The 13655-nt window shown below is 48.8% G+C and overlaps 1 protein-coding gene across 7 annotated transcripts in view; it reads right to left on the minus strand.

The window, feature by feature from the left end:
• Positions 1–259: 259 nt before the first annotated feature.
• The window catches only part of SMOX (spermine oxidase), a 31251-nt gene continuing 17855 nt past the window's right edge, over positions 260–13655 (minus strand). For 2 of the 7 annotated variants that reach the window (XM_021708759.1, XM_008050444.1), the window contains 6 exons: positions 9810–10036; positions 5498–5671; positions 4589–5348; positions 3768–3928; positions 1178–1267; positions 260–754 (listed from right to left, as the gene is read on the minus strand). In XM_021708759.1, the coding sequence (XP_021564434.1) occupies positions 617–754; positions 1178–1267; positions 3768–3928; positions 4589–5348; positions 5498–5671; positions 9810–10036 (1550 nt within the window). In that variant the 3' untranslated portion in view covers positions 260–616. The remainder of the gene's footprint in view (positions 755–1177; positions 1268–3767; positions 3929–4588; positions 5349–5497; positions 5672–9809; positions 10037–13655) is intronic. The other 5 variants (XM_008050447.1, XM_021708762.1, XM_021708761.1 and 2 more) reach the window with 5 other exon arrangements.

Consider the following 13655-nt stretch of genomic DNA (forward strand, 5'->3'; position numbering starts at 1 on the left):
CACCCAAACTCTGAGAAGTCCAGCAAAGGGTATGGGAACAGACCCAGGCCAGACCTGAAGGAGCAGGGCTGGGCAGTGAGAGGCCCTTATTCCTGAGGGTCATCGCCAGCAGGAAGGTCAACACAACATATAGGATGAGGAGATACCAACCCTCCCAGTAAAGGCAGCACTTTCCCTTCTGGGGGCGTAGCCAGCCCTGGGCTCCCCTCACCCTCCTTTCTCTCAAAATGGAGATGATAAAAATACACACAGAGGCTGAAGAAAACCGAAGAGAGATGCTGACGGGCACAGGAAGGGTAGCCTCTTTTATTATCCCAAAATGCAAAGTATTGAAGGCACTTACAATACCAAGGTGGGAGGGGAGGGCCAGGCATGGGGCAGGCAGCGATCCTAGCACAGACGTAAATCAACGGCCTGTCCTGGTCACAACCCGGCATGGAGAAAAGGAAAAGCTACAGGGCCAGGTCAGAAGCCAGTCAGGGCGCCTAGCTCTACAGAAGGTAGAAATCCATTCTACAGAGGATTGGGAAGTTAAGAGCACAGGGCAGCAGGGGGCGGGCTGGAGGTCACGAGTTAGTGGTTCTTTAAGGAACACGCTCGACGGTGAGGACAGCCCTCAGGTCCCCTGTTGGAAGAGGTCTCGGTACATCTCGATGAGACGGGCAGCCTCGCGCTGGCCGGAGAGCAGAGCACCATGGGTGGTGGAATAGTACTTGCGATGAGTGGCCTCGCCAGAGAACAGCACCTGCATGGGCTGGGTAGGGGAAGGGGAGGTGAGGGCAGAGGAGAAGCAGAGGCCACCAGGCTACCCATCTGCCGCAGTACCACCCATCCCTACTACAAATCAGAGAAGCTCGAGCAGGTATGAGAGGCAGGATTGCTGCTTTCACAGGACAAGAAGCTGCCCGTCCCACCTGGCCACCTTCCCCTGCATCTTCCCAAAACAGTCAGGCCTTGGTTCTTTCTGTTCTGAGGCTGTTAGGAGTCCTGGCTCCTTGTGCCCCTTACTAGTAAACTCAGGGCAAGTGGCCTAACTTCCCTAAGCCTTGATCTTCTCATCTGCCAAATGGATTTGCCATCTACTTCACATAAAAATTAAGTGATATCATGTATCTAAAGCACTTAGAACCTGGAAGAACATAAGCACTCAATAAAGTCAGGTGGTAATTTAACAAACCTTTATGGAGCCCCTGTTAGGGTCCAGGGACTGTTCTGGGCACTTGGAAGATAAAAGGTGACCAGGCTGCTGCTTTGTGGAGCTTCCATGCTGGTGGGGAAGCCAGACACGAAACCCAGTTACCAAACAGCATCATAGATGATGTGATGGATGTTTGAGTGAGTTGCTTAGAGCACAGAAAAGAGGCCCAGTGTCAGGGGGAATCCCATAAAGCTTCCCAGAGGACAGGCCCTCTGGATGGTTCTCGGAAGATACTGGGTAAACAGACAGGCAAAGGACATTTCAGACAGAGGGAAAAGTGGGGGTGAAAATGCACCAAGGCAGGCTTTGTTTGGGGGACAGTAGGAATTTTGGTACAGCCAAGGGTGAACCTTGAGAAAGCAGGCTGTCTAGGTGAGGTCTAGGCAAGATACAAGTTTTCACATCAAGTTTACATTTGGACTTTATCATAGTGCCTCTCAAACTGAATGTGCAAAGACATCAGCTGAAGATCCTGACAGACTGCAGAGTTCAGAGGTTTTTGTTTTGGCTTTTTTGTTTTTTGTTGGAGTCTCACTCTGTCATCCAGGCTGGAGGGCAGTGACATGCTCACCGCTACCGTAGCCTTGACTACTGGGCTCAGGCAATCCTTCCACCTCAGCCTTCCAAGTAGCTGGAACTACAGGCACATGCCACCATGCCCAGCAAATTTTATTTATTCTAGAGACGAGGTCTTGCCAAGTTATCCAGGCTGGTCTCAAACATCTGGACTCAGGTAAATCTCTTGTCTCCACCTCCCAAAGTGCTGGGATTACGTATGTGAGCTACCACGCCTGGCCAGAGGTCAGAGTGTTTAATCTATCAGGTCTGGGTGGGCTGAGAGTCTGCATTTCTAACCAGCTCCCTGGTGAAGCTGCTGCTGCCGGTCCACAGACCACTCACTCTGAGTAGGGAGGCAGTATCCCCACCAAGCAGCCTCCAGAGGTTAAACTGAAAAGAGGGATGTGGATTGGGCCAGAGTGCAAGCTGCCTGCTCCCATACCCACCCCATCTCTTTCTTCTCAGTAACTAAGCTCTGATTTTTCACCCAGTCCAGTGCCCTTCGGAATAAGAAAGATGTTGACCAGCTGCTCCAGAAGCTAGGGCTAGTCATGTGACTACATTCTAGCCAATGAGCTTCACGTGTGCTGTTGCTTAGCGACTCCTGACTCAATTCCAAGGTTCTTCTGCCCATTTGCCCTTCCTCCTTCTTCTAGCCTAAGATGCAGATGTGAGACCTGGAGCCTCTGCAGCCCTCCAGGACCACAGGTAGCCTTGAAGATGGGAGTCAGGTGCTAATGATACCAGGTCCTGTCACCTGCCTCCAGATCTCCCTTTGATTTTCCTTGTTTAAGCCACAGTTATTTTTGTTGGGCTTTGCTTCTTCTTACATGCACTCATCCTAACTTATACAAGGAAGATTTGCCTTTTACAGCGTGGCAGCAGTCAGGGCCCTTCTGAGGACCTCTCTCTCTCTTGAGACACCAGCCCTTTTCTCTCTCCCCCGAGCATAGCCGGGCAGGCACAGTGCACATTGGTTGACTGAAATCTTCTTTACCAATTAATTACACCAAAGAATTATCTTACACATAATTCCATTGGGGGTTTATTGTATATGTTTGCTTGGTGGAGAAACTCAAAATCCACTTTATAGAAGCAAAACTTATATTTCTCTCAGATTTACTATTTCCTATGTGTACGGTTGGCATAATTGGGGGGTAGGTCAGTATTCTCAATTTTATTTTCTAGAACACATATTTCCATGGAATCAGTGTTGTCCATTGGAACATTTTATGAATGTATAATTTTATGAAGCTGGAAATGTTCTATAGTCACACAATCTAATAAGGTAGCCACATCCACATGTGGCTATTAAACTTGAAATGTGACTGGTACAAAAGGAACTAAAATTTTAATTTACTATATTAATTTAAATTTTAATTAATTAAATTAATTTAAATTAAAAGTGGCTGATAGCCAGCACAGCATGGAATGGCTCAGCTTTCATAATCCCAAGAAAATATTTAAAATTTCGATTTTAAGTCTGGGCACAGTGGCTCACACTAGTAATCCCAGTGCTTTGGGAGGCCAAGGCCTGGGAGGATCACTTCCAGGGCCAGGAGTTCAAGACCAGCCTTGGCAACATAGCAAGACCTCATTGCCACACAAAAAAATAAAATAATTAGCTGGGCATGGTGGCATGCACTTGTAGTCCCAGCTACTGAGGAAGGAAGATCACTTGAGCCTAGGAGTTCAAGCCTGCAGTAAGTTGTGATCATGCCACTGTACTCCAGCCTGGATGGCAGAGTGAGACACCACCTTTAAAAAAAAAACTTTACAAAGTAAATAAATAAAGTTTCAATTTTAAAGGATAAGAGAGCGGATTTGATTTCATTTTTTTCTTCCAGATGTTAAGTGCACATGTTCTTATTTTCTCTTTCATTACAGGAGCCAGTCCAACCATGCCTCACCATAGCACCCTTAGTTACACTACCCTAGCCCTTCTCACTCTGGCCCAGACACCCACAAGACCCCCTCCCATGTTCCCTCACCCTGCACACCCCACACTCACTGCCATCTTGGAGCTCTCCGTGTATGGCAGGGGCTTGGCCAGCTTCTCCACATCTGCCCCACTCGAGCCCACCTGTGTGTATGAATAGGAGCCTCGGAAGTAGGGATTGCTGCCCCAGGCCGAGCGCAGGATTCGCCGAGGTTTTGGAATATTGGGGTTCCCTGTTGGGGAGTCAGAAAAGCCAAGGGGAGGGTGGATAAGAAATGGCTGCATACAGAAGATATCCCTGAACAGACCACCCCTATCCCGCCTCCAGGGCTCCAAGAAGACCAGGCTGCCAGGGACAGGCATGGAGGACAGAGGAAGAAGGAGGGAGGAAGGCTGGGGCTTGAGCTGTGTACCCATTCAACACCTCCTTGTGAGCCACAGCAAGACACCCTAGCTCTTGGGGTCTTAATTTTTCTGTCTTAAGACAGCATTACAGATAATGGTGTTTCCCCTTCTAATGTCAAGGGTTCTTGGGGGGCCCTGCTAAAATAGTGGGTGAAAAATGTCCAACTGAAATAATCAGAAAGCAAAACACTAACCCAACTCTTAGCAGCAGAGCGTAAGTAGGAAGTGGGCAGTCAGTGGTGACGTCTGAGTTTTTTACCATCAGCCCTCAGAAAGAGAGAAGAAACACAGCACCCATTGTTCTATTTCAAGCTCCAAACTGTCAGCAACCAAAAGCCTGAGGTTGCGTACAGTGCCCTGCAGTGACGCCCCTAGCGGACACAGCACCACAGCTTCACAATCTGGGGAGGGGAGCCGAGATGGGCCTGGCAGAGGATGGAGTGAGGAGGGGGAAGAGGCCAGGTGGGCACGTTAGGAACGGGACACACCTGTGAACTGACGCAGCATCTCCGTGCAGATCTCAGCCACAGCCTCATCATCACACTTCTCCATGACGAGGGCCTCCTCCCCGCAGATCCAGCCACTCAGCACGTGGCCGTAGCGCTCCGGCGGGTAGAGGACATCGAAGCCGCAGATCTTGCGGTACCAGAGCTCAGGTGGGTAGGTGAGGGTGCGGCTCTCTGCCTCATCCTCCCACACAAACTGTAGGCTGTTGCACTCAGGGCCCCAGAAGGGCTCCTCGAATTCAAGAAAGATCTTGTCAGTGGTGCCGATGCCCAGGCGGTGGATGGCGGCCACCTTCTCCGTGGGCAGGCTTGGCCGGAAGAAGGTGGTGTACTGCCTCTTGAGCACACCCAACGACACGGTCACAATCACGTGGTCCGCTGGGATCATCTCACAGTCCTCACACTCCACCACCACTGGCCACCGTTCGTCCTCATCCGACCTGCCCCCCCGGGGCTCCTCTCCACCCTGGCCACCCTCCCCGGTGTCCTGATTGTGGTCGCCCTCACCCCGGGGCTCAATCTCAGGGCCCCTGGGGCGGGCCGAGGCCTGATCCCAGTGAATGCAGCGGACAGGCTTCCCCATCTGGATGACATGGGTGGGGATGCCTTCAGCCAGCAGCTCCACAACTCTCATGAAGCCTGAGGGGATGACATGATGGGCGCCAGGGATCTCGGTCCACTCCCCAAAGGCGCTCAGGGACACCTCGTCCATGCTGTGTGAGCTGCTCTCACAGCTCTCCACCTGCGGGAAGACCCAGGGAGAAGCCAGGTGACCGTGGGACTGGGCAGGGGTAGGAGCAGGACCTCCAAGCAGCACAGCCCTACTTGGACCCAGATGCCCCCAGAATCAGTCTTCCTCACTCTGGCACCTGTACGCAACAGCAAAGATACCTTCAGGTACTGCTGGATCATGGCAAGCTTCAGGCGCTTGGTGGCCTCTGGGTCATCGGGGTCATCCCTGATGCGGTTGCGTACCTCCTCCCGGGTGAACACCCCCACGCTGTTCTTACTTTCAGCATTGACTGGTTTATCGTGCCGGAAGAACTCCTGGGTCAAGTTATAGACCTGCCAGAGAGACCCCAGGAGACTGAAAACAACTCATCACACCTCTAACTCAAATAGAAAGGCCCCAACTCAAAAGCCACCAGCTCCCCCCGCTGTCCCCTGGATGCACTGAGCCCTTGGTTGCCCCCATTGGGGAATCAATGCTGTGCCCAATGCGGTACTGAGGCTATATCAACAAAGCCGAAGCTCAAGGACATGAGCTGCTTGTACCCATAAGGGAGGTAGATGGGCCCTCTTGCTGGGCCCTTGCTTAGAACAAAATGAAACATTCGGTGCCTGTACAGCCAGTGGGAAAGAAAGCACCCCTCACTGGCTCTGCATGGGTCTTCTTGGGTGCTCCCTCTCATGAGAGCAGGCGCAACTGCACACATTTACCTTTTCCAAGAACCACGTGCACAGCCCTTTTCCTGCCAGCCCTGCCCAAGCGTGTCTGCTTTGCTCTCTCCCAAAAGGGCAATCTGGACCGTGACCAGGCCAGTATTTTAGGGGAGAGGGAGCAGAAAAGGCCCTGAAATCTGATCTCTTAGAGACGCCTCCCTGAGCCTACCCAGGTCCATATAGAATACCCTCTTCCCTTCAGGCCCCAGTCACGTTTAAGGCAATGGGTTGTGAAGGGAGGAACACAGAGGAATGATCTCACAGAGGCCCCAGCATGCCATGCCAAGGAATGGAAATACATTTCCAGGGCACATTTCAGCAAAAACACCAACCCACACCTCACTGACAGTCAGTCCCTTGCAACAGGGTCCAACAGCTTCCCCAGTCTGCCTGGTATACAGCCTCCATCACACCCAGTGCAGGTCTCCCTGAAGAAAATAAGTCAGCCTGGGGGCAGGCCTAGGATCCCCAGAGGCAAGGTCTGAGCCCCAACATTCACTCAAGAACTAGCAAGACCCAGGCTATAATGTGAGCAAGAGAGACAGTCCCTGGCCCTGACCTCACTCAAGCTAGGGAGACATTCCACGCCTGGGCTGCATCTACACTGCATGCTGTGAAAGGAAAGAGCCCAGGGGCCATGAGATCAACCCAGACAACCCTGGACAGTCAAGAGATAGCCAGGCTGGTAGTAGGAGGGGGAAGTTAAGAGTTTTAGGCAGAGGGACAAGGAACTCAAAGATGGGAGAAATACAGAGACGCAGTCAGGATTCTTGAAGTGCTTTAGTCTTGCTGGAAGGGGTGACAAGGAGGGAGAAAGTTGCAAGAGCCAACTTTGGAAAGGCAGACAGGGACCAGGACATAAAGGACTAAGAGTCAAGCCACAGACGCTGGACTTCAAACAGGGCCTGGCATCACTGACGGCAGTGATCAGGAAGGCGGCATGATCACACGCCCACTGCTGTCATTCCCAGGACACTGGCAAATGGAGGCTTCTTGGCCAGGTCTCTGTGGCTAAACTGATGAATGGCTTGTTTCCCTTCCTATAGTGAGTATGAATTCAAAATAATGCATGCCTGCCCCCAGCCTGGGGACAACAGGGTGAAGGACGGTGGCCCCACCCCCACCATTCCACTCAAGGGAAAGGTCTCCATGAGAAATAGAAATATGAATTAAACATGTCTCTGAAATCTAAATTACAAAGAAGAAAAATGAGTTAAATTGTTTTGTCTTTCCTCCCTGCAGTCATGAGATGCAGAGTGTTCAGAAGTCCTCAGCAAATTCCTCATCCAGGACCACTGCCAAGGGGTCAGGCTTTCAACTCGCCTCCTCCTCCCTGGGTTTTTCTCTTGAGTGATAAGCAACATGGTAGCCAGTCTTTAGCTGATGTTAACTAGAGGCCAAAAGGCCCAGCTGAGGAGTAACAGATTTGGTCCACTGGCCACCAACTAGGGCAGCCTTCACCGAACATGGGTTTGTTATGTGGGTACAGCATCCTTTCCCAGGTTAACTAACATCTTCCTGATGTGATCCAAGGAAAATGAGACCAGTATGTGACAGCAAATAATACTCACCCTAATTCTCATTAAGCACTTTTCACTGGGATATCATTCAACCATCACAATACTTTAAGTTGGTACGAGCATGTCCATTTTACAGATGAGGAAAGTTAAGACTCAAAGAGGCTCAATCACTTGCTGAAGATTACACAACCAATAAATGGTAGAAGTGGTATTCAAATCAAGGTAGTCTTACTCCAGAAACTAAGCTCTATATGATACTACTGCATGAACTCATTTATTTGTTAATAATAAATATAAGACATCCAAATAAGTGTTAATAAATGTAATGCATCCAAATAAGTGGATCTTCAAAGTCATCATCTTTGAGGGCTGCATATTTATTGCGAAGCCACCATCAGGCAGGACTTCACAGACTTAGAGCACACCTCTTCTAAACAGACTCCAGTATTAGTTAAGAGCGCACAAGAAAATCTTGACCTCATGGTTACACCCCATGCTTCTGATTCAAAGCATCACCATCTAGACTGACAACCCACTATTATTCACTACTTGCAATCTTGGCTTTCAAAAACCAAATCTACCAGCAGAATCTGATGGTCATGGGTCCTGAAAGCCATTCTCAAGAGGCATCCATGTTTGAAGCACTCACAATAACCTGGGAATCGGAGTGTAACTGATTCCCAGTAGACCAGGAAGATCTACTTTGAAGAATACTAGCTTTTATCTGACCACTAACAATTCAGTTTCTTTGTATGTGAGTAGAACAAATACCATGGGAATGCATACAACATACCCTGTTGGTACATACACAGAAGACACTGAGTGTGCCTGTCCTCCACAGAGCAGGGATCACCCCAAAGCAAGGGTCATTTCTTCTTTTTCATGCCCAAGAGATTAAAAAATGCACAACAGGTGCCTGCTAGCCTATTTACTGACCCGGAGTGAAGGACCAATACACCATAAATGTCAGACTATCAAAATTCAAGACTTACACATGAACTTGCTTGTTCAGTACAGTTCACAACACCACTAAAAGGTACTAAAAATATTAATAATTTTCCAAAACTTGAATAAGACAAGGATGTGTACCATTACCACTTCTGTCCAACACTGTACTAAGATACTATCTGGTACAATAAGGCAAGAAAAGGAAACATTCTATGGCTGTGCTATCCAATACACCAGCCACCAGACATCTGCAGCAATTCAAAATTAAATAAAGTTAAATATTTAGTTCTTCAGTTTCACTAGTCAAGAGTCACGTATGGCTAGTGACTACCATACTAGATAGTGCAGGTCTAAAACTTCTCCATCACTGTGTAAAGTTCCATCAGACAACATTGGTCTAAGGATTAGAAAAGAAAAAAATATATATCATTTTTTGTGTAGGATTTTACATACATACACACACACACACACACACACACACACACACACTACACTATATATATATATATATATATTATATATATATTTATATATTTATTTAGTATATATATATTTAGTATAATAGATCTATTGTTAGAATAATATATATATATTTAGTATAATAGATCTATTGCTAGAATTAAAATAATTCTAGGAAGATAAAAGTCAGTTAATTTCTATATACTAAGAACAATTAGAAAATAAAGCTTTTGGCCAGGCTCGGTGGCTCAGCCTGTAATTCCAGCACTTCAGAAGACCGAGGTGAGTGAATTGCCTGAGCCCACTGGTTCGAGACAAGCCTGGGCAACTTGGAGAGACCGCATCTCTACAATAAAACAAAAATTAACCGGGCATGGTAGCGCACGCCTATAGTTCTAGCTACTTGGAAGGCTGAGGTGGAAGGATCACCGAAGCCTAGCAAGTCAACACAGGGGTGGCCATGAGTGTGCCACTGTACTCAGCCTGGGTGACAGAGTGAGACTCCAACTCAAAAAAAAAGAAAAGAAGGCTTTTTTTAATTTACCACTTATAAAAGTATCCAAAACAACAACAATGACAACAATCACTACCATCCAAGTACCTAGTAATAAATATAAAAAAGGTTTAAGGCTTTTTTGAAAAGTATTTAATAACACTTATCTATAATCTCTCACCTAGTACTTTCCCAATCATTATCTTCATTTCATCCTCATGTTGTCCTGTTCCAAATTCAGGGCCCAGGGAACTCAAAGGCACAACCCAGGTCACAGAAGACTCCCAGGTCTCCCGACTCCCCCATGCCCTCATGCCCAGCTGCCCTGCTCATGCCTCACCTCGTTGTATAAATCGCTGAATTCCTCAACCACGTCCTTGGGGATCCTGCAGCCGTGGTTGGTAAGATAGCAGGCCACGCCATTCTTGGAATAGAGGCTGATGCGGCCCACACTGCGTTCCCCATCGGTTGTCTCTTCCAGAAGGCCATTGGCTTCTGCTAGATGATAAATAGGATTTCCATGGGAGCCATGGATCCAGGTGGCTCCCAGCTCAAAGGTGGCGTGTCCTGAGGGTAAGAACAACAGGCCCTTAGAGGGGCAAGCACTTGTCCAGAGAGGGCTGACCTTCCTTTCCTTCCTCAAAGATCCTTTCACCCCAACAACATAGCAGCAAGGGACTTAGAGTACCTCTCTGGCAACCAACCAAAGTCTTCAGTGAAAAATCTCCAGGGAAAATCAATTTATCACTGAGATAACGCCCCTCTGAATGACTCTGTGACTTGTCCCAGTGTCACCTCTGGATCGTTAGAAGGCTCTCCTTTTCTAGTCTCACCCTTTTCCTCATTGGTGCCTCCCCACTCAGAAGAAATACTGTGAGCACCTGAGGGTCCCAGTGAAACAGCAAGATCCCCATCTGGCCTTAGAATAATTCTTCAAGATCCCCAGCGGCCCCAGAATCTAAAGACTTCTCCCAAACAGAAAACAGTCCCCTCCCAACTCAGCATAGGACAGGGGAAAAGGCCAAATATTCCAATTTGGAATATCCCTCCCCAAAGCAATCTAAAGCAGACTTCCAGGGAAAACTAAGCTCTCTAACCTTTTGGCACAGGTGGCGGAATGCTGAGAGTCTGACTGGGGCAGGAGGCAATTCCTGGGTCCAAGCTGGAATAAGCCAAGATACCAGATGCTGTGAGGCAAGTTGCCTCTGTGTCTGGGACTGTGATATACCTGTCTCCTTCCCTGCCTAGCTCCCAGGGAAGTTGAAACAATGAAAGGAGAGTAGATAGGAACATTGTTTCATGTTTTGTTTTGGTTTTGCAGGCCTGATTCAAGATATGTGTTGTAAACTTTTTGCCAAGATAGTCGCAATCATTCCTCCTATCCTTGTACACACGCCCCTTTGCAACATGACTTTGCCATTTCTCTCAGCAGGACACAGAGTATGTTTCCCCACCCTTTGGGCATGGGCTGGACTTGTGATTTTCTTGGATTAACGAAGGCAGTAACAGTGATGTTATGTGTGTGGCTTCAGATCCTAGGCCTTCAGGGCCTCGTGGCTTCCATTCTCACTCTCCTAGAATGTGACAGCCATGGAAAGAAACCCAGGCTTATCCTGCTAGAGGCACGTGGTCCAGTCAAAAGCCTGTGTCCAAAAGACACTGGGTAAGGTCATTTTAGACGAACCAGCCCCAGTCAAGCCACCAGATGACTACACCCCTATGGGGAAGCTTAGACAAGGCCAGCAAAAGAACCACCTAACCGAATCCTGCCCAAATTTCTGACCCATGGAATTTTAGCAAATAAAATGGTATGGTTTTAAGCCATTCCTTTTTGGCGTGGCTTGTTATGCAGCAATAGCTAGCAGACACAAAATAACAAACAGCAATATTACTCTTCACCCCAGAAACTGGGCATTCCTCGTTCCTTTCTTAGGCTACTTCTGATTAAATTGTCAGTTACTAAATATAACTCTGTATTTATGTATATGCCAAAAGCAAGAGAAAACGTAATCAACCACATGCCTCAGCCAGCAAGATAGAATTTCCTGGTATCTCTGGGAGAGGCAGGAATGTATAGGCCCTTTGTCTAGGAAAAGTGGGAAAACTGGAGGGCACCAAAAACCTGAAAAGTCAGTATCCTGCCTGCAGTGGGTTCCTGGTAGGCATTGAGGGCACTTAATTAACCCTTCTTGAAAGCCTCAGGTTTGGGGCTCCCTGAACTATCTTGCCAAGTTTGAGCTCCCAATAGGAGCAGAAGGGGACCAGCACCCAGGGAAAAGACCTGAACCCTTCCCACAGGGCTCTGTGCTCCCACTTGGAGCATAGAAGAAAGCTCCAAGTTACACAGTCACTGGGCAGCATGGACATGGGGAACCTTTCCAGATAGCAAAAGCAGCAACGAGATGAGCCATTCAAGATCAGGAGCAACGTCAGTGCCTACCTCTACCCCCAGGCACTGCAAAGAGGGAGGAGGTCCAGAGCAAGGCCCATTGGAGGATGCTTTCTGCCCTCTCCACATGCCCTGCCATCTGTCATTTTTGCCACACTCTTGCATCCAAAGAGCACCAGGTGCCCATCTCTATGTCTACCCCATAGTATCCTTAGAGCCTCTGACCTTGACCCCTTGACTCTCACCACTGACAAAATCACAGCTACCATTTCCCAGTGCAGCAGGTCCAAATGCAGCTGGGTTTCCGGCCCTGCGTGTCTGCACACATGATACATGCACGTGACCCTTGTCTTGACATATTCTCCCCTCTCCTGGCAGGGTGCTGCCTCAATCTCCCCCATATACATCATCCCATACATATTTCCCCTTCCTCCTCCTCACTATCTACCCAACTCCCACCATCACTGAGGCCCACCCAAGCTCCCTCTCCCCAGGAAGACTTCTCCCAGGAAGCCTTCCCACCAATTGATCAATTAATCCATTCATTGATTGACTGTACATCCTCTCAGCCTTCTGCAATGCCATCTCTTCCACCTCACTGCCTTGTACCATCATCCCCCTGCATGGCACATCTCACCTGTCAGCTACCTCTAAGACTGGGCCATTTGTCTTCCCATCTTCTGTTTCTATGTCAGACCCTACATGTCTCATCAATATTGGAGAATCATAGGCCGGGGGTGGGGGGGTGGCTCATGCCTGTGATCCCAGCACTTTGAAAGGCCGAGGTAGGATTGCTTAAGCCCAGGAGTTCAAGACCAGCATGGGCAACATAGCAAGACCTCATCTCTACAAAAGAAAAATCAAAAAAGAAAGCTGGGAATGGTGGCACATGCCTGTAGTCCCAGCTACTCATTAGGCTAAGGTGGAAGGATTGCCTGAGCCCAGGAGGTTGAGGCTGAGGTGAGCTGCTGTACTCCAGCCTGGGCAACAGAGTAAGATGCCGACCCCCTCACCCACCCAAAAAAAATTAGAGAATCCTAAATGGAGCCTCCCTTCTCTAAGCCAGCCAACCGGTGCTCAGCACAGAGTCCTGGGCTTCCTTGCTGGCTGTCCCAGATTTCCAATTGCCCTGGATGGCAGTTTCACCCTCACTGCCAGGAGACATTTCTGTGTCTGCCAGGGGAAGAGGGACACTTCACGTACGCCTTCTAGGCAATGCTATAGGGGAAGATGCTTAACATGATAAAAGTTTCTGCAAGAAGAGAAAAGATCCCCATGTATCCCCAACCTCTGCTCATTCTAAGCCTGACCACCTACTTCTCTGAGCAAGTGGGCACAGCCCTGCTGGCCTCACTGCCTGGCGTGGGAACAGACACAGATCCTCTAGAGGGTCGGTGTAGCCCACACACTCCAGGTCTCACTGGGTCATTTTTACAATCCTACCCTCTCAACCCCTCGTTGGTCAGACCCCACTGGGTGAAAAGCCCTGACCTCCAGTTGCAATTCAGCAACTTTCCCTCTCTAGAACTCTTGGTACAAGTCAGCAACTTTCCCTCTCTAGAACTCTTGGTACAAGTCTCTTTCCTGGCTGCTTTCTCCAGAGACCCTATTACTCTGCAACCTGGACAGATCCACTTCCTACACAATCCCAAGACCTGCCATCACCCACAAGGAGGCCCCAAATCCTCTTCTACCCTTTTTTTTTTTTTTGAGTTGGAGTCTCACTCTGTCACCCAGACTGGAGTGCAGTGGCCGCTCCCAGCCACTGCAGCCTCGGCCTGCTGGACTCCAGTGATC

This window comes from Carlito syrichta, unplaced genomic scaffold (assembly GCF_000164805.1).
Source record: "Carlito syrichta isolate Samal-C Ts95f unplaced genomic scaffold, Tarsius_syrichta-2.0.1 Scaffold146527, whole genome shotgun sequence".
Classification (NCBI taxonomy): Eukaryota; Metazoa; Chordata; class Mammalia; order Primates; family Tarsiidae; genus Carlito; species Carlito syrichta.